We start from the raw sequence: 23616 nt of genomic DNA, 5'->3' as shown, positions 1-23616 counted from the left end.
CTACATTACATGATGAGGGAGAATTGGCTTTGCTGTTATTGGCTTTGAAACGTTGTAGCCTTTGTTGCTTATAATTTTTGGTTTTTGAAAAAGTTGCCTGTGATCTGTCCTTACTGTTCATTTTCTTCCTTCTCTTTCTCCAGAGCTGTGATCCTGACAAAGCTCATGTAATGTGGGTCGCTGAACAGATCCGTGTTTCAGTGGCCAAAAACAACCTTCTGTTGCCAATAGCGGAGTACAGCCTCCGCATCTCAGACATCATGTTGGGAGAAAAAACATCTCGGGAGAAAGGAAGGAAAACGATCTCTCTGTGTCCTAACATCATCACTCCGAATACAATCCCAGAGTTCTGCATCCCACCAAAGATCTCGCCACAGCAGGAGCTAAAGACGGTGGACTGGAGTAAAATTAGCCCTGTTGGAAAGGTGTCCTTTTCACCTGAGAAGGGCAGCAGCCCGGAGAGGGAGGTAGCAGTGAGAGAACGCGTCATCAACACTCATCCAACCCTCATCCAGGTAGAGAGCGTGGACGAGGCTCCATACGACCAGGGCTTCAGTGATGAGGAGAGTACCAACGCCGACCCCCAGAGCCAAGCAGCTCTCTCCCTGCCCCACCTGGCCAAGGCCCAGACCTGCTACGGTTTCTGTACCCTCCTGGAGAGCCCCCACACCCGGAGGAAAGAGTCTCTGTTCCACAGCCACCCCAACGCCTGCCCCCTCCCCCTGATCGCTGGCTCTCCCGGGCCTCGCGGCCGCTCCAAAACTTACTCCTCCAGAACCTCATCTCTACCCCACTCCCCGTCATCCTCCTTCAGCCTCACCAAGCTGACCTCCGGCAGGCTGTCTCCGGGAGGCTCCAGGCTGGTGGCTCTCCAGAGACAGAGCACCCTGGACAGTGACACCATCTCCTCCGCCGAGTCTTCCCCATTCAGCTCCCCTCTCCTGGCCAGGCCGTCTCCCAAGTCCTCCCTGCTCAAAGTCCTGAGCCACGACAGACTGCTGTCCCGGACAATGAGAAAAGCTGTGCTCTCCAGAAACAACTCTCTGTCCACGGATGAAGGCAGCTCCACGGACAACAGCCCCAATATCATCCGGAGAGCCTCTGATGCTGGATTAGTAGAACCCCTTCCCAGTGCCTTCACCCTGGCTCCCCCTGCCATCTTCCCCATAGACCTCGTCCTCCACAGAGAGAGGGTCATGAAGGAGAGTCTAGCTCCTGTAGGTAGAGAGGGGGCACTACGGCTCTCAGCAGAGTACAGCCTAGACAACCAGAGACTCAGAGTGAGGTTGATCAGTGCTGAGGGACTGTATGCTATCGCTGTGGATCCTAAGAGCATCAACTGCAGCATCGCTATCTGTCTGTTACCGGGGAAGATTCAGAAGCAACGCAGCGCGGTGATTAAGAGGAGCAGGAACCCCCTCTTCAAGGAGGATTTCTTCTTCTATGGTATCTCACAGGAAGATATCTGCTGCCGGTCGCTGCGGTTCAAAGTTGTCAACAAAATGTCCTCCATGAAAAGAGACTATATTTTGGGAGACTGTGAGATTTTGCTGAAAAGTTTATTATCAATGTAGAAATGTTTTATTTATTTATTTTACTAGGCAAGTCAGTTAAGAACAAATTCTTATTTTCAATGACGGCCTAGGAACAGTGGGTTAACTGCCTGTTCAGGGGCAGAACAACAGATTTGTACCTTGTCAGCTCTGGGGTTTGAACTTGCAACCTTCCAGTTACTAGTCCAACGCTCTAACCACTAGGCTACCTGCTGGTTACTAGTCCAACACTCTAACCACTAGTCTACCTGCTGGTTACTAGTCCAACACTCTAACCACTAGTCTACCTGCTGGTTACTAGTCCAACACTCTAACCACTAGACTACCTGCTGGTTACTAGTCCAACACTCTAACCACTAGACTACCTGCTGGTTACTAGTCCAACACTCTAACCACTAGGCTACCTGCCGCCCCTCCACTCTAACCACTAGTCTACCTGCCGCCCCTCCACTCTAACCACTAGGCTACCCTGCCGCCCCTCCACTCTAACCACTAGGCTACCTGCCGCCCCTCCACTCTAACCACTAGTCTACCTGCCGCCCCTCCACTCTAACCACTAGGCTAACCTGCCGCCCCTCCACTCTAACCACTAGGCTACCCTGCCGACTGTATATAATGTAAATATACTGCTACATATTTATTAAATCAATGTAAAAAAAAAAACAACAATCTGGTTGTTTTGAGTCTTATCCTACTAAAGTGTGACTGTATTCAGAGACAGTTTATTTCACAGGAGGTTGGGGAGCACCTTAATTGGGGAGGACGGGCTCGTGGTAATGGCTGGAGCGGAATCAGTGGGGCGGAGCGGAATCAGTGTTTGGTTTCCATGTGTTTGGTGTCATTCCATTTGCTCCGTTCCAGACGTTTTATGAGCCGTCCTCCCCTCAGCAGCCTCCACTGGTCTATTTCAACAGCTGCAATTGCAGGGCCGTCTACACAACAGCCTACAGCGACACAAGGAAGGATTTAGAAATTGAATTCATGATTTAGATTTGGTCCATAAATGGAAAACAATACAATGTTGGGCGATCGTTTGATCTTTGAAGAGGTTGCTCATTGTATTTTATACCTTTCTCAGACGTTGACGCATCAACCACTGGCTGCCTGCTACGTCATCGACTGTGTCTCGTCGACTGACAGATTGCTAGGACATGTGACGTGGTTTGCCGATGAGTAAAATACCTATCCAGACGTTGTACGATCTGTCAGGCGCCAGCAATGTAGGAATGTGCAGTGACATAATTTGTCCCCCCCCCCCCCCCCCCCCCTCGATACAACACACAAATAATTATAATAATTTCCTAATTTTAAACCATTGAAATACATGACAACATGAATGGGGAAATGTATTTAAAGGAAGAATAATAATTAATTGGACCTGCTTTAAAACCTATAGTAAATCATCTTTGAGAGCATTACATTTTATAATATACGTTTAATTAATTGGAAAAGCTTTTATTTAACAAATACATTACAATTACATTGCCCTATGATGAGAAGGCTAAACACAAAATGGTTAATAACCTTTGTCAAAGATGACACTACCAAATATAGTTAATCGATATGTCCCATTCTGGCCACAATATATATTTTTTTTAGCATGATCACACTTGTGTTATTTGCATATACAGTTTATTCAAGATCACATAATTTGACACCACTGGCTGTCACAGTATACAGGCATTACTAGTCGATTACCTAGGTTACTAGTCGATTACCTAGGTTACTAGTCGATCGCAGAGCGAATCACTTTTCATATTAAGCTCTTGTCATCTTGTGCTACGGAAAGGCGTTTCACACAGCAGAAGGAGATCACGGGATAATCTCGGCATTTACCCACATCAACAAGGGTAGTAGTGCTAGCCACGAAGTTCAACAATGGTGTTTGAATCTATGGTCAGTGATCTCCTGAACAGGTTCATCGGAGACTATGTGGAAAACCTCGACAAGTCCCAGTTGAAGATTGGCATTTGGGGAGGTAAGTGAAACGCACAGAAGAGGCTGGAATGACAGTTTTAAAGCGTCGCTAACCTATACAGAGCAAGCAATGCTAATGCGGCTAGGTTAGCTATCAGCATTTTAATTCAAACAAACAAGCCCTAATGCTAACTAGCTATAACCAGTCTTTGGGGATATGATGCCAACGAGAAAAAAATGTTTTGTAAACATACCTGTAATGATATCGAGATGTTGTAGGAGCCTTGGGTGTGAGTCTAGAAAGTCACTGACTGGGGACACACCGCTAACATATTTACTTTGATCTGGCATTGCATACATGGGCTGTCATACACCAAACACCTTATGTTTTGTCAGGTTTAGTCTACATTTATTAGTAATCTATTATTATATGGGAGGAGGGGGGGTACAACATGCAGACATAGACATAAACAAACATGCATTAATCCCAGTTGTTTCCTGCTGGACACAGTGTAGTCTAATGTCTAACTAATCTGTCTTCCCAACAATGTAATGCATACAGGACTGGGCGGACTGGTAAATCAAGATGGTATGATCCTGGTCAGGAACTAAGGCATCAACCAGTTTCCAGTTGATGCCTTTCTCTCAGTGTGGATCTCTTGAGTGAAGTGGCAACTTTTCTATTAGCCATATGCTATACTTTACTAGCCTGGTCCCAGATCTGTACTTTACTAGCCTGGTCCCAGATCTGTACTTTACTAGCCTGGTCCCAGATCTATACTTTACTAGCCTGGGCCCTGATCTATACTTTACTAGCCTGGGCCCTGATCTATACTTTACTAGCCTGGGCCCTGATCTATACTTTACTAGCCTGGGCCCAGATCTGTACTTTACTAGCCTGGGCCCAGATCTATACTTCACTAGCCTGGTCCCAGATCTGTACTTTACTAGCCTGGTCCCAGATCTGTACTTTACTAGCCTGGTCCCAGATCTATACTTTACTAGCCTGGGCCCTGATCTATACTTTACTAGCCTGGGCCCTGATCTATACTTTACTAGCCTGGGCCCTGATCTATACTTTACTAGCCTGGGCCCAGATCTATACTTTACTAGCCTGGGCCCAGATCTATACTTTACTAGCCTGGGCCCAGATCTATACTTTACTAGCCTGGGCCCTGATCTATACTTTACTAGCCTGGGCCCAGATCTATACTTTACTAGCCTGGGCCCAGATCTATACTTTACTAGCCTGGTCCCAGATCTATACTTTACTAGCCTGGTCCCAGATCTGTACTTTACTAGCCTGGTCCCAGATCTGTACTTTACTAGCCTGGTCCCAGATCTATACTTTACTAGCCTGGGCCCTGATCTATACTTTACTAGCCTGGGCCCTGATCTATACTTTACTAGCCTGGGCCCTGATCTATACTTTACTAGCCTGGGCCCAGATCTATACTTTACTAGCCTGGGCCCAGATCTATACTTTACTAGCCTGGGCCCAGATCTATACTTTACTAGCCTGGGCCCTGATCTATACTTTACTAGCCTGGGCCCAGATCTATACTTTACTAGCCTGGGCCCAGATCTATACTTTACTAGCCTGGGCCCAGATCTATACTTTACTAGCCTGGTCCCAGATCTGTACTTTACTAGCCTGGTCCCAGATCTGTACTTTACTAGCCTGGTCCCAGATCTATACTTTACTAGCCTGGGCCCTGATCTATACTTTACTAGCCTGGGCCCTGATCTATACTTTACTAGCCTGGGCCCTGATCTATACTTTACTAGCCTGGGCCCAGATCTATACTTTACTAGCCTGGGCCCAGATCTATACTTTACTAGCCTGGGCCCAGATCTATACTTTACTAGCCTGGGCCCAGATCTATACTTTACTAGCCTGGGCCCAGATCTATACTTTACTAGCCTGGGCCCAGATCTATACTTTACTAGCCTTGGCCCAGATCTGTACTTTACTAGCCTGGGCCCAGATCTACACTTTACTAGCCTGGGCCCAGATCTACACTTTACTAGCCTGGGCCCAGATCTACACTTTACTAGCCTGGGCCCAGATCTACACTTTACTAGCCTGGGCCCAGATCTACACTTTACTAGCCTGGGCCCAGATCTACACTTTACTAGCCTGGGCCCAGATCTACACTTTACTAGCCAGATATTTTTGTGCTCTTGCCAATTCCATCGCTATCATTGTCAAGCCAACGGCATAACCATTCAATGAGGAGTTGGCAAGAGAGCGGAAACGGACTGTGCCCAGGATAAGCCACAGTTCGTTGCAAAGCTAGATAGTATTTACCTAGCTAGGAAGGGTATACATTAGAATGTGAAATCTACATATTTAGTCACACATGCAGCTGGTGAAAGAGGAGGCCTATATAACAATCAACATGTTGATCCTGGCAAACAGACATGAAGAAAGTACTTGACGTTTTGAGTTGTCACTGCAATGTTTGCTATGAAGGAAGTTCAGGATACTGCAGTACGTCTCTAGGTAGGTAGGCAACACCGTCCACACCCACCGTCACTATAATACCTGCAGAAACCATTGTGACTGTTAGGGCCTTCAGCCGTACCTGTCGTACTCTTCCCGTCGTCTGAGTGTTGAGAGATGGTGGACGAGGTAGGAGGGTTGGATCTTTGTCCCCGTGTTTGCACACCAGACCTGACGCCAGGATTAATACGGTAGTTGGAGTAATACGGTAGTTGGATTAATACGGTAGTTGGATTAATACGGTAGTTGGAGTAATACGGTAGTTGGATTAATACGGTAGTTGGATTAATACGGTAGTTGGATTAATACGGTAGTTGGATTAATACGGTAGTTGGATTAATACGGTAGTTGGAGTAATACGGTAGTTGGAGTAATACGGTAGTTGGATTAATACGGTAGTTGGATTAATGCGGTAGTTGGATTAATGCGGTAGTCGGGAATCTATGATTCCTTAGCTAGACAGGACTCTTATCTTTTGTCATGGGTAGACCACAGTTCTAGCCGATATCTTTGGACCGTTGAAGCCAGATAAAAGCCATTGTATCACATTTGCATAAGTGTCATATGTCCTAGGAAGACCAAAGATATCCGGCAGCACCATTTAGTTTTTGTTGTAATGCTATAGGCTCATACAGGGGAAAACCCTTACTACAAATACCAAACAGTAACGAACAGATTCCTTTACTAGTCCTGCTTATTCTCTGTAGGCCTAGTTATCGTTATCACTCAACCGTCGACTAGGCCCTATACAGAGCTTCATGGTTAAACAGTTGGTCTGTTGATCTCTCTGTTTCACTAAGGAAGTCTTCCGTTTAGGCTTTCTGCCGTTTGTTGTTTTCATTTATTAACCTTTATTTAACTCGGCAAGTCAGTTAAGAACAAATTCTTATTTTCAATGACGGCCTAGGAACAGTGGGTTAACTGCCTGTTCAGGGGCAGAACGACCTTGTCAGCTCGGGGGTTTGAACTTGCAACCTTTCGGTTACTAGTCCAACACTCTAACCACTAGGCTAAGGGTATACCAGAGGTTAGTTTACCCCCTTGGTCCTTGCTAAAAGCCCAAAGGTATTGTTTTGACCACGGTAGTGTTTCTCCAGGTTAATAATATCTAAACTCTACACTAAATTGATGTTGTTTAATTCAATCATTGATGGAAAAAGGCCTACGTTTTAGCACTAGATATGGGAATGGGAGGGCGAAGGAGTACAGAGTCTACCAACAACATATTCTGAAGAGATTATGATCACATGACTGTTCCATCTCAAAGCAAGCTCACTTTTACCTCACAACACTATGAATGCTTTTGTCACACCTTGACGTGGGAGGCTTGGTTGCTTTTAGGCCTGGGTTTATTCTTCCCAAGGCCTGTCGGAGCTAGATCACCTTACAGTCCTGTGACTGCCGTCAGAGGTGATCAACAACACGGTTTCACCAGATGTGTTGTTACTGGACACAGTGATGTAACACCTAAACCTACGCTAACTCACTGTGATTTAACATCTAGACCAACGCTAACTCACTGTGATTTAACATCTAGACCAACGCTAACTCACTGTGATTTAACATCTAGACCAACGCTAACTCTCCTCACTGGGATGTAACATCTAGACCAACCCTAACTCTCCTCACTGTGATTTAACATCTAGACCAACGCTAACTCACTGTGATGTAACATCTAGACCAACGCTAACTCACTGTGATGTAACATCTAGACCTACGCTAACTCTCCTCACTGGGATGTAACATCTAGACCTATGCTAACTCTCCTCACTGGGATGTAACATCTAGACCTACGCTAACTCACTGTGAGTTAGGCTATATAACCACCAGGCATAGTTGTTTAACCTCCTGTTAGGCCCAGGCTATACAACCACCAGGCATGGTTGTTTAACTTCCTGTTAGGCCTAGGCTATATGACCACCAGGCATGGTTTAACTTCCTGTTAGGCCCAGGCTATATAACCACCAGACATGGTTGTTTAACTTCCTGTTAGGCCCAGGCTATATAACCACCGTGACTGACTTTTTTGTAGTGGCCCGATGAAAGAATCCTGACACCCAGGTCGACACACACCGTTGATAATTGTCTGAATCTACTCTGCTAGCTGTAAGTCAAGCAGACTTCCTGTAACTAGTGTACGCATCAAACAGACTTCCTGTAACTAGTGTACGCACCAAGCAGACTTCCTGTAACTAGTGTATACACATCAAGCAGACTTCCTGTGACTAGTGTATACACATCAAGCAGACTTCCTGTGACTAGTGTATACACATCAAGCAGACTTCCTGTGACTAGTGTATACACATCAAGCAGACTTCCTGTGACTAGTGTATACACATCAAGCAGACTTCCTGTGACTAGTGTATACACATCAAGCAGACTTCCTGTGACTAGTGTATACACATCAAGCAGACTTCCTGTGACTAGTGTATACACATCAAGCAGACTTCCTGTGACTAGTGTATACACATCAAGCAGACTTCCTGTGACTAGTGTATACACATCAAGCAGACTTCCTGTGACTAGTGTATACACATCAAGCAGACTTCCTGTGACTAGTGTACGCGCCAAGCAGACTTCCTGTGACTAGTGTACGCGCCAAGCAGACTTCCTGTGACTAGTGTACGCGCCAAGCAGACTTTCTGTGACTAGTGTACTCGCCAAGCAGACTTCCTGTGACTAGTGTACGCGCTAAGCAGACTTCCTGTGACTAGTGTACGCGCCAAGCAGACTTCCTGTGACTAGTGTACGCGCCAAGCAGACTTCCTGTGACTAGTGTACGCGCCAAGCAGACTTCCTGTGACTAGTGTACGCGCCAAGCAGACTTCCTGTAACTAGTGAATACCCACCAAGCAGACTTCCTGTAACTAGTGTACGCGCCAAACAGACTTCCTGTACCCATTATATTATCACTATTAACCTGTGTTTTCTCTCATCTTCTGTCCAGGCAATGTTGTTCTGGAGAACCTGAAAGTTAAAGAAAATGCTTTGGTAAGTCTGCATGACTTTATTGTCATCAACATGTGTAGCCTGTCATTTTAAATAGATGTTATTTACTTTCCAGTTGTCCATCCCTATTGCCCTGACCTCACAGAGGCCTGTAGTAGACTGGGTCAGGTTCTGATCCATCCCTATTGCCCTGACCTCACAGAGGCCTGTAGTAGACTGGGTCAGGTTCTGATCCATCCCTATTGCCCTCACCTCACAGAGGCCTGTAGTAGACTAGGTCAGGTTCTGATCTATCCCTATTGTCCTGACCTCACAGAGGCCTGTAGTAGACTGGGTCTGGTTCTGATCTATCCCTATAGCCCTCACCTCACAGAGGCCTGTAGTAGACTGGGTCTGGTTCTGATCTATCCCTATTGCCCTCACCTCACAGAGGCCTGTAGTAGACTAGGTCAGGTTCTGATCTATCCCTATTGTCCTGACCTCACAGAGGCCTGTAGTAGACTGGGTCTGGTTCTGATCTATCCCTATAGCCCTCACCTCACAGAGGCCTGTAGTAGACTGGGTCAGGTTCTGATCTATCCCTATTGTCCTCACCTCACAGAGGCCTGTAGTAGACTGGGTCAGGTTCTGAATCATTGATGTAGCCTATACCTGCCTGTTTTCCATACATTAATGATACATGATGTTGATCCCTGACCTTTTCCACTACAGCAACTCACATGTCGATCAAGGAGACAGTTGTGTAATCATTATATCAACTATAGACTCTGTACAGAGAGGGTGGTCAGGGCTGTAGAGTTGAATCAGAGGTGGTGGGTGAAGCCTGGTGGTCAGGGCTGTAGTGTTCAGTATAGGTGGAGGGTGAAGCCTGGTGGTCAGGGCTGTAGTGTTCAGTAGAGGTGGAGGGTGAAGCCTGGTGGTCAGGGCTGTAGTGTTGAATCAGAGGTGGTGGGTGAAGCCTGGTGGTCAGGGCTGTAGTGTTGAATCAGAGGTGGTGGGTGAAGCCTGGTGGTCAGGGTGGTAGTGTTGAATCAGAGGTGGAGGGTGAAGCCTGGTGGTCAGGGCTGTAGTGTTCAGTAGAGGTTGAGATTGAAGCCTGGTGGTCAGGGCTGTAGTGTTCAGTAGAGGTGGAGGGTGAAGCCTGGTGGTCAGGCCTGTAGTGTTGAATCAGAGTTGGTGGTTGAAGCCTGGTGGTCAGGGCTGTCGTGTTCAGTAGAGGTGGAGGGTGAAGCCTGGCGGTCAGGGCTGTAGTGTTCAGTAGAGGTGGAGGGTGAAGCCTGGCGGTCAGGGCTGTAGTGTTCAATAGAGGTGGAGGGTGAAGCCTGGTGGTCAGGGCTGTAGTGTTCAGTAGAGGTTGAGATTGAAGCCTGGTGGTCAGGGCTGTAGTGTTCAGTAGAGGTGGAGGGGGAAGCCCGGTGGTCAGGGCTGTAGTGTTCAGTAGAGGTGGATTGGGAAGCCTGCTGGTCAGGGTGGTAGTGTTCAGTAGAGGTGGAGGGTGAAGCCTGGTGGTCAGGGCTGTAGTGTTCAGTAGAGGTGGAGGGTGAAGCCTGGTGGTCAGGGCTTTAGTGTTGAATCAGAGTTGGAGATTGAAGCCTGGTGGTCAGGGCTGTAGAGGTGGGTGGTGAAGCCTGGTGGTTAGGGCTGTAGTGTTGAATCAGAGGTGGAGGGTGAAGCCTGGCGGTCAGGGCTGTAGTGTTCAGTAGAGGTGGAGGGTGAAGCCTGGTGGTCAGGGTGGTAGTGTTCAGTAGAGGTGGAGGGTGAAAGCCTGGGGGTCAGGGCTGTAGTGTTCAGTAGAGGTGGAGGGTGAAGCCTGGTGGTCAGGCCTGTAGTGTTCAGTAGAGGTGGAGGGTGAAAGCCCGGGGGTCAGGGCTGTAGTGTTGAATCAGAGTTGGAAGGTGAAGCCTGGTGGTCAGGGCTGTAGTGTTGAATAAGAGTTGGTGGGTGAAGCCTGGTGGTCAGGACTGTAGTGTTGAATCAGAGGTGGAGGGTGAAGCCTGGTGGTCAGGGCTGTAGTGTTCAGTAGAGGTTGAGATTGAAGCCTGGTGGTCAGGGCTGTAGTGTTCAGTAGAGGTGGAGGGTGAAGCCTGGTGGTCAGGCCTGTAGTGTTCAGTAGAGGTGGAGGGTGAAGCCTGGCGGTCAGGGCTGTAGTGTTCAATAGAGGTGGTGGGTGAAGCCTGGTGGTCAGGACTGTAGTGTTCAGTAGAGGTGGTGGGTGAAGCCTGGTGGTCAGGGCTGTAGTGTTCAGTAGAGGTGGAGGGTGAAGCCTGTTGGGCAGGGCTTTAGTGTTGAATCAGAGGTGGAGGGTGAAGCCTGGTGGTCAGGGCTGTAGTGATCACTAGAGGTTGAGATTGAAGCCTGGTGGTCAGGGCTGTAGTGTTCAGTAGAGGTGGAGGGTGAAGCCTGGTGGTCAGGGCTGTAGTGTTCAGTAGAGGTTGAGATTGAAGCCTGGTGGTCAGGGCTGTAGTGTTCAGTAGAGGTGGAGGGTGAAGCCTGGTGGTCAGGCCTGTAGTGTTCAGTAGAGGTGGAGGGTGAAGCCTGGCGGTCAGGGCTGTAGTGTTCAATAGAGGTGGTGGGTGAAACCTGGTGGTCAGGACTGTAGTGTTCAGTAGAGGTGGTGGGTGAAGCCTGGTGGTCAGGGCTGTAGTGTTCAGTAGAGGTGGAGGGTGAAGCCTGTTGGGCAGGGCTTTAGTGTTGAATCAGAGGTGGAGGGTGAAGCCTGGTGGTCAGGGCTGTAGTGATCACTAGAGGTTGAGATTGAAGCCTGGTGGTCAGGGCTGTAGTGTTCAGTAGAGGTGGAAGGTGAAGCCTGGTGGTCAGGGCTGTAGTGTTGAATCAGAGGTGGAGGGTGAAGCCTGGTGGTCAGGGTGGTAGTGTTCAGTAGAGGTGGAGGGTGAAGCCTGCTGGTCAGGGTGGTAGTGTTCAGTAGTGGTGGAGGGTTAAGCCTGGTGGTCAGGGTTGTAGTGTTCAGTCGAGGTCGAGGGTGAAGCCTGGTGGTCAGGGCTTTAGTGTTGAATCAGAGTTGGAGGGTGAAGCCTGGTGGTCAGGGCTGTAGTGTTGAATCAGAGTTGGTGGGTGAGAAGCCTGGTGGTCAGGGCTGTAGTGTTCAGTAGAGGTGGAGGGTGAAGCCTGCTGTTCAGGGTGGTAGTGTTCAGTAGTGGTGGAGGGTTAAGCCTGGTGGTCAGGGTTGTAGTGTTCAGTCGAGGTCGAGGGTGAAGCCTGGTGGTCAGGGCTTTAGTGTTGAATCAGAGTTGGAGGGTGAAGCCTGGTGGTCAGGGATGTAGTGTTCAGTAGAGGTGGAGGGTGAAGCCTGCTGTTCAGGGTGGTAGTGTTCAGTAGAGGTGGAGGGTGAAGCCTGGTGGTCAGGGTGTTAGTGTTCAGTAGAGGTGGAGGGTGAAGCCTGGTGGTCAGGGCTGTAGTGTTCAGTAGAGGTGGAGGGTGAAGCCTGGTGGTCAGGGCTGTAGTGTTGAATCAGAGTTGGTGGGTGAGAAGCCTGGTGGTCAGGGCTGTAGTGTTCAGTAGAGGTGGAGGGTGAAGCCTGGTGGTCAGGGCTTTAGTGTTGAATCAGAGGTGGAGGGTGAAGCCTGGTGGTCAGGGCTGTCATGTTCAGTAGAGGTTGAGATTGAAGCCTGGTGGTCAGGGCTGTAGTGTTCAGTAGAGGTGGAGGGTGAAGCCTGGTGGTCAGGGCTGTAGTGTTCAGTAGAGGTGGAGGGTGAAGCCTGGTGGTCAGGGCTGTAGTGTTCAGTAGAGGTGGAGGGTGAAGCCTGGTGGTCAGGGCTGTAGTGTTGAATCAGAGGTGGAGGGGGAAGCCTGGTGGTAAGGGCTGTCGTGTTCAGTAGAGGTGGAGGGTGAAGCCTGGCGGTGAGGACTGTCGTGTTCAGTAGAGTTGTGATAGAAGTTAGAACACAGTGTTAGAGTGTCTGCTGCTCTGCCAGGAGACCCACGTTCCTCTCAGACTGTCCGTCTATAATCTTCCACTGTCTCCTTTAGCTTCCATTCAAGTGACTCATCTTAAAAGGCATGTATGTTACGGGTCTAATGATGTTGATCCTGGTCTGTTGATCCTGGTCTGTTGATCCTGGTCTGTTGATTCTGGTCTGTTATTTCTGTTACAGAGTGAGCTGGATGTTCCATTTAAAGTGAAAGCTGGTCAGATTGGTGAGTACCGGCAGCAGCCCCTCCACAGTACACAACACTCTTATTTATTTTCTTCATGTTGTTTTCTCAAGTATCATTCGTAGGTCCACAGCCTTGGTAGTGCTTATTCAGACTCTGGGAGAACTCTGGGATAGTGGTCCTGGTAAAGGACAAGTATGCAATCCATGAAGCATGAAACAAATCAGTAGCTACAGTAGATCCTGGGTCTTAGTTCAGAGACTCTGATCCTGGGTCTTAGTTCAGTGACTCTGATTCTGGGTCTTAGTTCAGAGGGTAGTTCAGTGACTCTGAACCTGGGTCTTAGTTCAGAGGGTTGTTCTGTGACTCTGAACCTGGGTCTTAGTTCAGAGGGTTGTTCAGTGACTCTGAACCTGGGTCTTAGTTCAGCGGGTTGTTCTGTGACTCTGATTCTGGGTCTTAGTTCAGAGACTCTGATCCTGGGTCTTAGTTCAGAGACTCTGATCCTGGGTCTTAGTTCAGAGAGTTGTTCAGTGACTCTGATTCTGGGTCTTAGTTCAGAGGGTAGTTCAGTGACTCTGAACCTGGGTCTTAGTTCAGAGGGTTGTTCAGTGACTCTGATTCTGGGTCTTAGTTCAGAGACTCTGATCCTGGGTCTTAGTTCAGTGACTCTGAACCTGGGTCTTAGTTCAGCGGGTTGTTCTGTGACTCTGATTCTGGGTCTTAGTTCAGAGACTCTGATCCTGGGTCTTAGTTCAGAGAGTTGTTCAGTGACTCTGATTCTGGGTCTTAGTTCAGAGGGTAGTTCAGTAACTCTGAACCTGGGTCTTAGTTCAGAGGGTTGTTCAGTGACTCTGATCCTGGGTCTTAGTTCAGAGTAGTTCTGGGTCTTAGTTCAGAGCCGCCCTATGGGACTCCCAATCACGGCCGGTTGTGATACAGCCTGGATTTAAACCAGAGTGTCTGTAGTGACGCCTCTAGCACTGAGATACAGTGCCTTAGACTGGCAGTATGTCTCGTGGATGGACAGAACAGGGTTCTACACCTCTAGCAGTATGTCTCGTAGATGGACAGAACAGGGTTCAACACCTCTAGCAGTATGTCTCGTAGATGGACAGAACAGGGTTCTACACCTCTAGCAGTATGTCTCGTAGATGGACAGAACAGGGTTCCACACCTCTAGCAGTATGTCTCGTGGATGGACAGAAAAGGGTTCTACACCTCTAGCAGTATGTCTCATAGATGGACAGAACAGGGTTCTACACCTCTAGCAGTATGTCTCGTAGATGGACAGAACAGGGTTCTACACCTCTAGCAGTATGTCTCGTAGATGGACAGAACAGGGTTCCACACCTCTAGCAGTATGTCTCGTGGATGGATAGAACAGGGTTCCACACCTCTAGCAGTATGTCTCGTGGATGGACAGAACAGGGTTCTACACCTCTAGCAGTATGTCTCGTGGATGGACAGAACAGGGTCCTACACCTCTAGCAGTATGTCTCGTGGATGGACAGAACAGGGTTCTACACCTCTAGCGGTATGTCTTGTGGATGGACAGAACAGGGTTCTACACCTCTAGCAGTATGTCTCGTAGATGGACAGAACAGGGTTCAGTTCTACACCTCTAGCAGTATGTCTCGTAGATGGACAGAACAGGGTTCTACACCTCTAGCAGTATGTCTCGTAGATGGACAGAACAGGGTTCAGTTCTACACCTCTAGCAGTATGTCTCGTAGATGGACAGAACAGCGTTCTACACCTCTAGCAGTATGGCTCCTCATTGCTCCTCATTGCTCCTCATGGCTCCTTATGGCTCCTCATGGCTCCTCATGGCTCCTCATGGCTCCTCATTGCTCCTCATTCCTCATTGCTCCTCATTCCTCCTCATGGCTCCTCATTCCTCCTCATGGCTCCTCATTCCTCCTCATGGCTCCTCATGGCTCCTCATTCCTCCTCATGGCTCCTCATTCCTCCTCATGGCTCCTCATTCCTCATTGCTCCTCATTCCTCCTCATTCCTCCTCATTCCTCCTCATTGCTCCTCATTGCTCCTCATTGCTCCTCATTGCTCCTCATTGCTCCTCATTGCTCCTCATTGCTCCTCATTGCTCCTCATTACCCTGTAAACTAGATGTGTAGAATAGAGCTAGTTAACAGGTTACCCTGTAAACTAGATGTGTAGAATAGAGCTAGTTAACAGGTTACCCTGTAAACTAGATGTGTAGAATAGAGCAGGTTACCCTGTAAACTAGATGTGAAGAACAGAGCTAGTTAGCAGGTTACCCTGTAAACTAGATGTGTAGAATAGAGCTAGTTAACAGGTTACCCTGTAAACTAGATGTGAAGAACAGAGCTAGTTAACAGGTTATTCTACCCTGTAAACTAGATGTGTAGAATAGAGCTAGTTAACAGGTTACCCTGTAAACTAGATGTGTAGAATAGAGCTAGTTAACAGGTTACTCTACCCTGTAAACTAGATGTGAAGAATAGAGCTAGTTAACAGGTTACTCTACCCTGTAAACTAGATGTGTAGAATAGAGCTAGTTAACAGGTTACCCTGTAAACTAGATGTGAAGAACAGAGCTAGTTAACAGGTTACCCTGTAAACTAGATGTGTAGAATAGAGCTAGTTAACAGGTTACTCTACCCTGTAAACTAGATGTGAAGAATAGAGCTAGTTAACAGGTTACTCTACCCTGTAAACTAGATGTGTAGAATAGAGCTAGTTAACAGGTTACCCTGTAAACTAGATGTGAAGAACAGAGCTAGTTAACAGGTTACCCTGTAAACTAGATGTGAAGAACAGAGCTAGTTAACAGGTTACCCTGTAAACTAGATGTGTAGAATAGAGCTAGTTAACAGGTTACTCTACCCTGTAAACTAGATGTGTAGAATAGAGCTAGTTAACAGGTTACCCTGTAAACTAGATGTGAAGAACAGAGCTAGTTAACAGGTTACTCTGTAAACTAGATGTGATGAATAGAACTAGTTAACAGGTTACTCTACCCTGTAAACTAGATGTGTAGAATAGAGCTAGTTAGGTTACCCTGTAAACTAGATGTGTAGAATAGAGCTAGTTAGGTTACCCTGTAAACTAGATGTGTAGAATAGAGCTAGTTAACAGGTTACCCTGTAAACTAGATGTGTAGAATAGAGCTAGTTAACAGGTTACCCTGTAAACTAGATGTGTAGAATAGAGCTAGTTAACAGGTTACTCTACCCTGTAAACTAGATGTGTAGAATAGAGCTAGTTAACAGGTTACCCTGTAAACTAGATGTGTAGAACAGAGGTAATTTCTCTCATTCTGGATGAGACGGTCTGTGATGAGATCTGTTCTCTCTGTAATCAAAGCCCACCAGAGGCTGTATCCTCACTGCATTACAACCCTTATAGCCGTTGTTGTTTAACATCAAGCAGTCTTGTTCCAGGTCCTGTATAGTAACTTTTTAGGATAGATTTAGCCTTTTGGCTCGTTTTTAAACATCACATGAGTAAAGGATGGAGCCCAGGCCCTATAGATTAAATCACCTAAATACTCTGAGAGAATGTTCAACTCTGCCCTTGGCTTTGTGCCCCCCCCCCACCCCCCCAGACAGAGGTCTAATGTTGTGTATTGAGGAGATGTTAATGAGCTCTAATGGGAGACGTGCTGTGCTGTGAGTAGATTCTCTGTCCCATAGATATAGAATGACTAGAATGGGTATTTTTCCCATTCCAGGGAACTTGTCACGGTGGGTGGAGCTGACCAGCGTCCATATTGGGTGTACCTCGGCCTAGAGTGTGTGTGTGTGTCCCAGACAGAGGTCTAATGTTGTGTATTGAGCTGACCAGCGTCCATGTTGGGTGTACCTCGGCCGTGAGTGTGTGTGTGTGTGTCCCAGACAGAGGTCTAATGTTGTGTATTGAGCTGACCAGCGTCCATATTGGGTGTACCTCGGCCGTGAGTGTGTGTGTGTGTCCCAGACAGAGGTCTAATGTTGTGTATGGAGCTGACCAGCGTCCATATTGGGTGTACCTCGGCCGTGAGTGTGTGTGTGTGTCCCAGACAGAGGTCTAATGTTGTGTATTGAGCTGACCAGCGGCCATATTGGGTGTACCTCGGCCGTGAGGGTTCCAGTCACGTGACTGTGGTCCCGAGGGACTTTCTCCCTTCACTTCTAAAAACTAGTTGTGTCTATGGTGACGAGTGTCTTTCTTGACCTCACCTGGACACTTTCTCTGATAATCCTTTAATGACATTAGAGAAACTACTGCAGTCCTAAGATGCTTCATATCTCTGCTGGGGAAAGTGTCCACGCCACCCAGAGGTTTGTTCACAACACTGTGAGACATTTTGAAAGAATGGATGTTTTTAAAGTTTATTTTATTCATTACGAGCAGCACAGTGTTGCCCCACATTGAATTAGGCCCCAACTAAACCCAACAGGTGCCTTTTTTGTTCTTAACTGACTTGCCTAGTTAAATAAATAAATAAATAGAATATCTGGCTTTTTATCAGTAAATGGATTGAATAAAACATATTTTTTTATTCAGGTTTTACCCCCCCCCCCCAGTCGCAGCAAAGTGATTTTTGATGCCATTCAAAAAGGTGTCTAGTCTTCAGACACTGTGTGGATGGTGTCTAGTCAGACACTGTGTGGATGGTGTCTAGTCAGACACTGTGTGGATGGTGTCTAGTCAGACACTGTGTGGATGGTGTCTAGTCGTCAGACACTGTGTGGATGGTGTCTAGTCATCAGACACTGTGTGGATGGTGTCTAGTCATCAGACACTGTGTGGATGGTGTCTAGTCATCCAAGATCGCATAGCAGTTCAGACGTCTTTTGTCCTCGTCTTGTCGTGTCCTGTATATATATATATTTACAACTTTTTTCACATACATTTTATTTTTATTTTCCATCAACTCATCTTCTAAACACTCTCCTGCAACCAGCCTCACCAATTTATATTTATAAAAAAGTATTATTTACCTCAGATCTGTAATCCTCCAAGAAGCTAGCCAGAAACTAGCCAGAAGCTAGCCAGGAGCTAGCCCAGAAGCTAATCCAGAAGCTAATCAGAAGCTAGTTAGCTTCTTTACTGGGAAATCGTTAGTATTCAGCTAACCACGGTTTGTGGTCATCAGCTATCCTTTAGCTCGAAAATCTATCGAAAATCTATCGCCAGTTTTGTACGGCGCAGCGCGGCTCGGAATGGAACATACCGGACCAATTTTTCTCTCCATGTCCCTGGATTTCAACTGCTCTCTGGACATTCATACCCGGATCTCACAGCTAGCTAGCTGCTATCCGTGTGACAGTCGGCTTTCGTCGATTCCGGAGCGAACATCGATTGTTCCGGTGCTAGCCAGCTCCGTCAATCACTCCTGAGTTCCATCATTCACTCCTGGGCTGCAGTCACCTATCCGGACCCGTTTCACTGCCTACGCGGAGCCCCACCGGGCCTTCACAACTGGACTGCCGACGTTATCTACCTGAATGAGATCCGGCTGGCTCCTCTGTCGCGACGTTACCTGAACGCCCATCTGCGGCCCGCTAACCGTTAGCTGTCTTACCGGCTGCTATCTGAATAGACAATCGGACAATTTATTTATTTTTATTATTATTATGTTTTCTTCTCGGGCCTCTATAACTATATCTATTGTTCTTATTTTTGTTGTTGTTGTGTGATTTGGATTAATCCCCTCTACCACACGGAACCCCACTAATCTACTGACCGAACGCAAGAGGTGGCTAACAACAGACTCCATCCTATGCTAGCTTGCTACCGGTTGGCCTGGCTAGCTGTCTAAATCGCCGTGACCCTCAACCAACCTCTCCACTCACTGGACCCTTTTGATCACTCGACTAAGCATGCCTCTCCTTAATGTCAATATGTCTTGTCCATTGCTGTTCTGGTTAGTGTTTATTGGCTTATTTCACTGTAGAGCCTCTAGTCCTGCTCACTATACCTTATCCAACCTATTAGTTCCACCACCCACACATGCAATGACATCTCCTGGTTTCAATGATGTTTCTAGAGACAATATCTCTCTCTTCATCACTCAATACCTAGGTTTACCTCCACTGTATTCACATCCTACCTTACCTTTGTCTGTACATTATACCTTGATGCTATTTTATCGCCCCCAGAAACCTCCTTTTACTCTCTGTTCCAGACGTTCTAGACGACCAATTCTTATTGCTTTTAGTCGCACCCTTATTCTACTCCTCCTATGTTCCTCTGGCGATGTAGAGGTGAATCCAGGCCCTGCAGTGCCTAGCTCCACTCCTATTCCCCAGGCGCTCTCTTTTGACGACTTCTGTAACCGTAATAGCCTTGGTTTCATGCATGTTAACATTAGAAGCCTCCTCCCTAAGTTTGTTCTATTCACTGCTTTAGCACACTCTGCCAACCCGGATGTTCTAGCTGTGTCTGAATCCTGGCTTAGGAAGACCACCAAAAATTCAGACATTTTAATTCCAAACTACAACATTTTCAGACAAGATAGAACTGCCAAAGGGGGCGGTGTTGCAATCTACTGCAAAGATAGCCTGCAGAGTTCTGTCCTACTATCCAGGTCTTTACCCAAACAATTTGAACTTCTACTTTTAAAAATCCACCTCTCTAAAAACAAGTCTCTCACCGTTGCCGCCTGCTATAGACCACCCTCTGCCCCCAGCTGTGCTCTGGACACCATATGTGAACTGATTGCCCCCCATCTATCTTCAGAGCTCGTGCTGCTAGGCGACCTAAACTGGAACATGCTTAACACCCCAGCCATCCTACAATCTAAACTTGATGCCCTCAATCTCACACAAATTATCAATGAACCTACCAGGTACCTCCCCAAAGCCTTAAACACGGGCACCCTCATAGATATCATCCTAACCAACTTCCCCTCTAAATACACCTCTGCTGTCTTCAACCAAGATCTCAGCGATCACTGCCTCATTGCCTGCATCCGTAATGGGTCAGCGGTCAAACGACCTCCTCTCATCACTGTAAAACGCTCCCTGAAACACTTCAGCGAGCAGGCCTTTCTAATCGACCTGGCCGGGGTATCCTGGAAGGATATTGACCTCATCCCGTCAGTAGAGGATGCCTGGATATTTTTTTTAAATGCCTTCCTAACCATCTTAAATGAACATGCCCCATTCAAGAAATTTAGAACCAGGAACAGATATAGCCCTTGGTTCTCCCCAGACCTGACTGCCCTTAACCAACACAAAAACATCCTATGGCGTTCTGCATTAGCATCGAACAGCCCCCGTGATATGCAGTTGTTCAGGGAAGCTAGAAACCATTATACACAGGCAGTTAGAAAAGCCAAGGCTAGCTTTTTCAAGCAGAAATTTGCTTCTTGCAACACTAACTCAAAAAAGTTCTGGGACACTGTAAAGTCCATGGAGAATAAGAACACCTCCTCCCAGCTGCCCACTGCACTGAAGATAGGAAACACTGTCACCACTGATAAATCCACCATAATTGAAAATTTCAATAAGCATTTTTCTACTGCTGGCCATGCTTTCCACCTGGCTACTCCTACCCCTGTCAACAGCACTGCGCCCCCAACAGCAACTCGCCCAAGCCTTCCCCATTTCTCCTTCTCCCAAATCCATTCAGCTGATGTTCTGAAAGAGCTGCAAAATCTGGACCCCTACAAATCAGCCGGGCTAGACAATCTGGACCCTTTCTTTCTAAAATTATCTGCCGAAATTGTTGCCACCCCTATTACTAGCCTGTTCAACCTCTCTTTCGTGTCGTCTGAGATTCCCAAAGATTGGAAAGCAGCTGCCCCCTCTTCAAAGGGGGGGACACTCTTGACCCAAACTGCTACAGACCTATATCTATCCTACCATGCCTTTCTAAGGTCTTCGAAAGCCAAGTCAACAAACAGATTACCGACCATTTCGAATCTCACCATACCTTCTCTGCTATGCAATCTGGTTTCAGAGCTGGTCATGGGTGCACCTCAGCCACGCTCAAGGTCCTAAACGATATCTTAACCGCCATCGATAAGAAACATTACTGTGCAGCCGTATTCATTGATCTGGCCAAGGCTTTCGACTCTGTCAATCACCACATCCTCATCGGCAGACTCAACAGCCTTGGTTTCTCAAATGATTGCCTCGCCTGGTTCACCAACTACTGTCCGGACCTCTGGCAGTCTCTATGGGGGTGCCACAGGGTTTAATTCTTGGACCGACTCTCTTCTCTGTATACATCAATGAGGTCGCTCTTGCTGCTGGTGAGTCTCTGATCCACCTCTACGCAGACGACACCATTCTGTATACTTCCGGCTCTTCTTTGGACACTGTGTTAACAACCCTCCAGGCAAGCTTCAATGCCATACAACTCTCCTTCCGTGGCCTCCAATTGCTCTTAAATACAAGCAAAACTAAATGCATGCTCTTCAACCGATCGCTACCTGCACCTACCCGCCTGTCCAACATCACTACTCTGGACGGCTCTGACTTAGAATACGTGGACAACTACAAATACTTAGGTGTCTGGTTAGACTGTAAACTCTCCTTCCAGACCCGTATCAAACATCTCCAATCCAAAGTTAAATCTAGAATTGGCTTCCTATTTCGCAACAAAGCATCCTTCACTCATGCTGCCAAACATAACCCTTGTAAAACTGACCATCCTACCAATCCTCGACTTTGGCGATGCCATTTACAAAATAGCCTCCAATACCCTACTCAACAAATCGGATGCAGTCTATCACAGTGCAATCCGTTTTGTCACCAAAGCCCCATATACTACCCACCATTGCGACCTGTACGCTCTCGTTGGCTGGCCCTCGCTTCATACTCGTCGCCACACCCACTGACTCCATGTCATCTACAAGACCCTGCTAGGTAAAGTCCCCCCTTATCTCAGCTCGCTGGTCACCATAGCATCTCCCACCTGTAGCACACGCTCCAGCAGGTATATCTCTCTAGTCACCCCCAAAACCAATTCTTTCTTTGGCCGCCTCTCTTTCCAGTTCTCTGCTGCCAATGACTGGAACGAACTACAAAAATCTCTGAAACTGGAAACACTTATCTCCCTCACTAGCTTTAAGCACCAACTGTCAGAGCAGCTCACAGATTACTGCACCTGTACATAGCCCACCTATAATTTAGCCCAAACAACTACCTCTTTCCCAACTGTATTTAATTAATTTATTTATTTTGCTCCTTTGCACCCCATTATTTTTATTTCTACTTTGCACATTCTTCCATTGCAAAACTACCATTCCAGTGTTTTACTTGCTATATTGTATTTACTTTGCCACCATGGCCTTTTTTTTGCCTTTACCTCCCTTCTCACCTCATTTGCTCACATTGTATATAGACTTGTTTATACTGTATTATTGACTGTATGTTTGTTTTACTCCATGTGTAACTCTGTGTCGTTGTATTGTGTCGAACTGCTTTGCTTTATCTTGGCCAGGTCGCAATTGTAAATGAGAACTTGTTCTCAACTTGCCTACCTGGTTAAATAAAGGTGTTCTCAACTAGCCTACCTGGTTAAATAAAGGTGAAATAAATTAAAATTAAATTAAAAAAAATCAGACACTGTGTGGATGGTGTCTAGTCAGACACTGTGTGGATGGTGTCTAGTCAGACACTGTGTGGATGGTGTCTAGTCAGACTATTCATCAGACACTGTGTGGATGGTGTCTAGACATCAGACACTGTATGGATGGTGTCTAGTCAGACTATTCATCAGACACTGTGTGGATGGTGTCTAGTCAGACTATTCATCAGACACTGTGGATGGTGTCTAGTCATCAGACACTGTGTGGATGGTGTCTAGTCATCAGACACTGTATGGATGGTGTCTAGTCAGACTATTCATCAGACACTGTGGATGGTGTCTAGTCATCATACACTGTATGGATGGTGTCTAGTCAGACTATTCATCAGACACTGTGTGGATGGTGTCTAGTCATCATACACTGTATGGATGGTGTCTAGTCAGACTATTCATCAGACACTGTGTGGATGGTGTCTAGTCAGTCTAGTCATCAGACACTGTATGGATGGTGTCTAGTCAGACTATTCATCAGACACTGTGTGGATGGTGTCTAGTCAGTCTAGTCATCAGACACTGTGTGGATGGTGTCTAGTCAGTCTAGTCATCAGACACTGTGTGGATGGTGTCTAGTCAGTCTAGTCATCAGACACTGTGTGGATGGTGTCTAGTCAGTCTAGTCATCAGACAATGTGTGGATGGTGTCTAGTCAGACTATTCATCAGACACTGTGTGGATGGTGTCTAGTCATCAGACACTGTGTGGATGGTGTCTAGTCAGTCTAGTCATCAGACACTGTGTGAATGATGTCTAGTCAGTCTAGTCATCAGACACTGTGTGGATGATGTCTAGTCAGACTATTCATCAGACACTGTGTGGATGGTGTCTAGTCAGTCTATTCATCAGACACTGTGTGGATGGTGTCTAGTCAGACACTGTGTGGATGGTGTCTAGTCAGTCTATTCATCAGACACTGTGTGGATGGTGTCTAGTCAGACACTGTGTGGATGGTGTCTAGTCAGTCTATTCATCAGACACTGTGTGGATGGTGTCTAGTCAGTCTATTCATCA

The 23616-nt window shown here is 47.0% G+C and overlaps 2 protein-coding genes across 3 annotated transcripts in view; both read left to right on the top strand.

Annotated features, from left to right (window-relative positions):
• The first annotated feature begins 106 nt into the window (after window positions 1-106).
• LOC110525056 (C2 calcium-dependent domain-containing protein 4C-like) lies at window positions 107-1608 on the top strand. The gene has a single exon (XM_021605003.2). The coding sequence runs from the start codon at window positions 171-173 to the stop codon at window positions 1572-1574; it is 1404 nt and encodes a 467-aa protein (XP_021460678.2). The 5' UTR covers window positions 107-170; the 3' UTR covers window positions 1575-1608.
• Window positions 1609-3288: 1680 nt separating this feature from the next.
• LOC110526851 (vacuolar protein sorting-associated protein 13C) overlaps window positions 3289-23616 on the top strand; it is a 253457-nt gene continuing 233129 nt past the window's right edge. For both annotated transcript variants that reach the window (XM_036963884.1, XM_036963883.1), the window contains exons 1-3: window positions 3289-3531; window positions 8924-8967; window positions 13038-13080. In XM_036963884.1, the coding sequence (XP_036819779.1) occupies window positions 3432-3531; window positions 8924-8967; window positions 13038-13080 (187 nt within the window). In that variant the 5' untranslated portion in view covers window positions 3289-3431. The remainder of the gene's footprint in view (window positions 3532-8923; window positions 8968-13037; window positions 13081-23616) is intronic.

The sequence above is a fragment of the Oncorhynchus mykiss genome, chromosome 26 (genome assembly GCF_013265735.2).
Source record: "Oncorhynchus mykiss isolate Arlee chromosome 26, USDA_OmykA_1.1, whole genome shotgun sequence".
In the NCBI taxonomy this organism is placed as follows: domain Eukaryota; kingdom Metazoa; phylum Chordata; class Actinopteri; order Salmoniformes; family Salmonidae; genus Oncorhynchus; species Oncorhynchus mykiss.
Note: the sequence above shows the minus strand (reverse complement) of the source record. Positions and strands in the feature narration are given on the sequence as shown.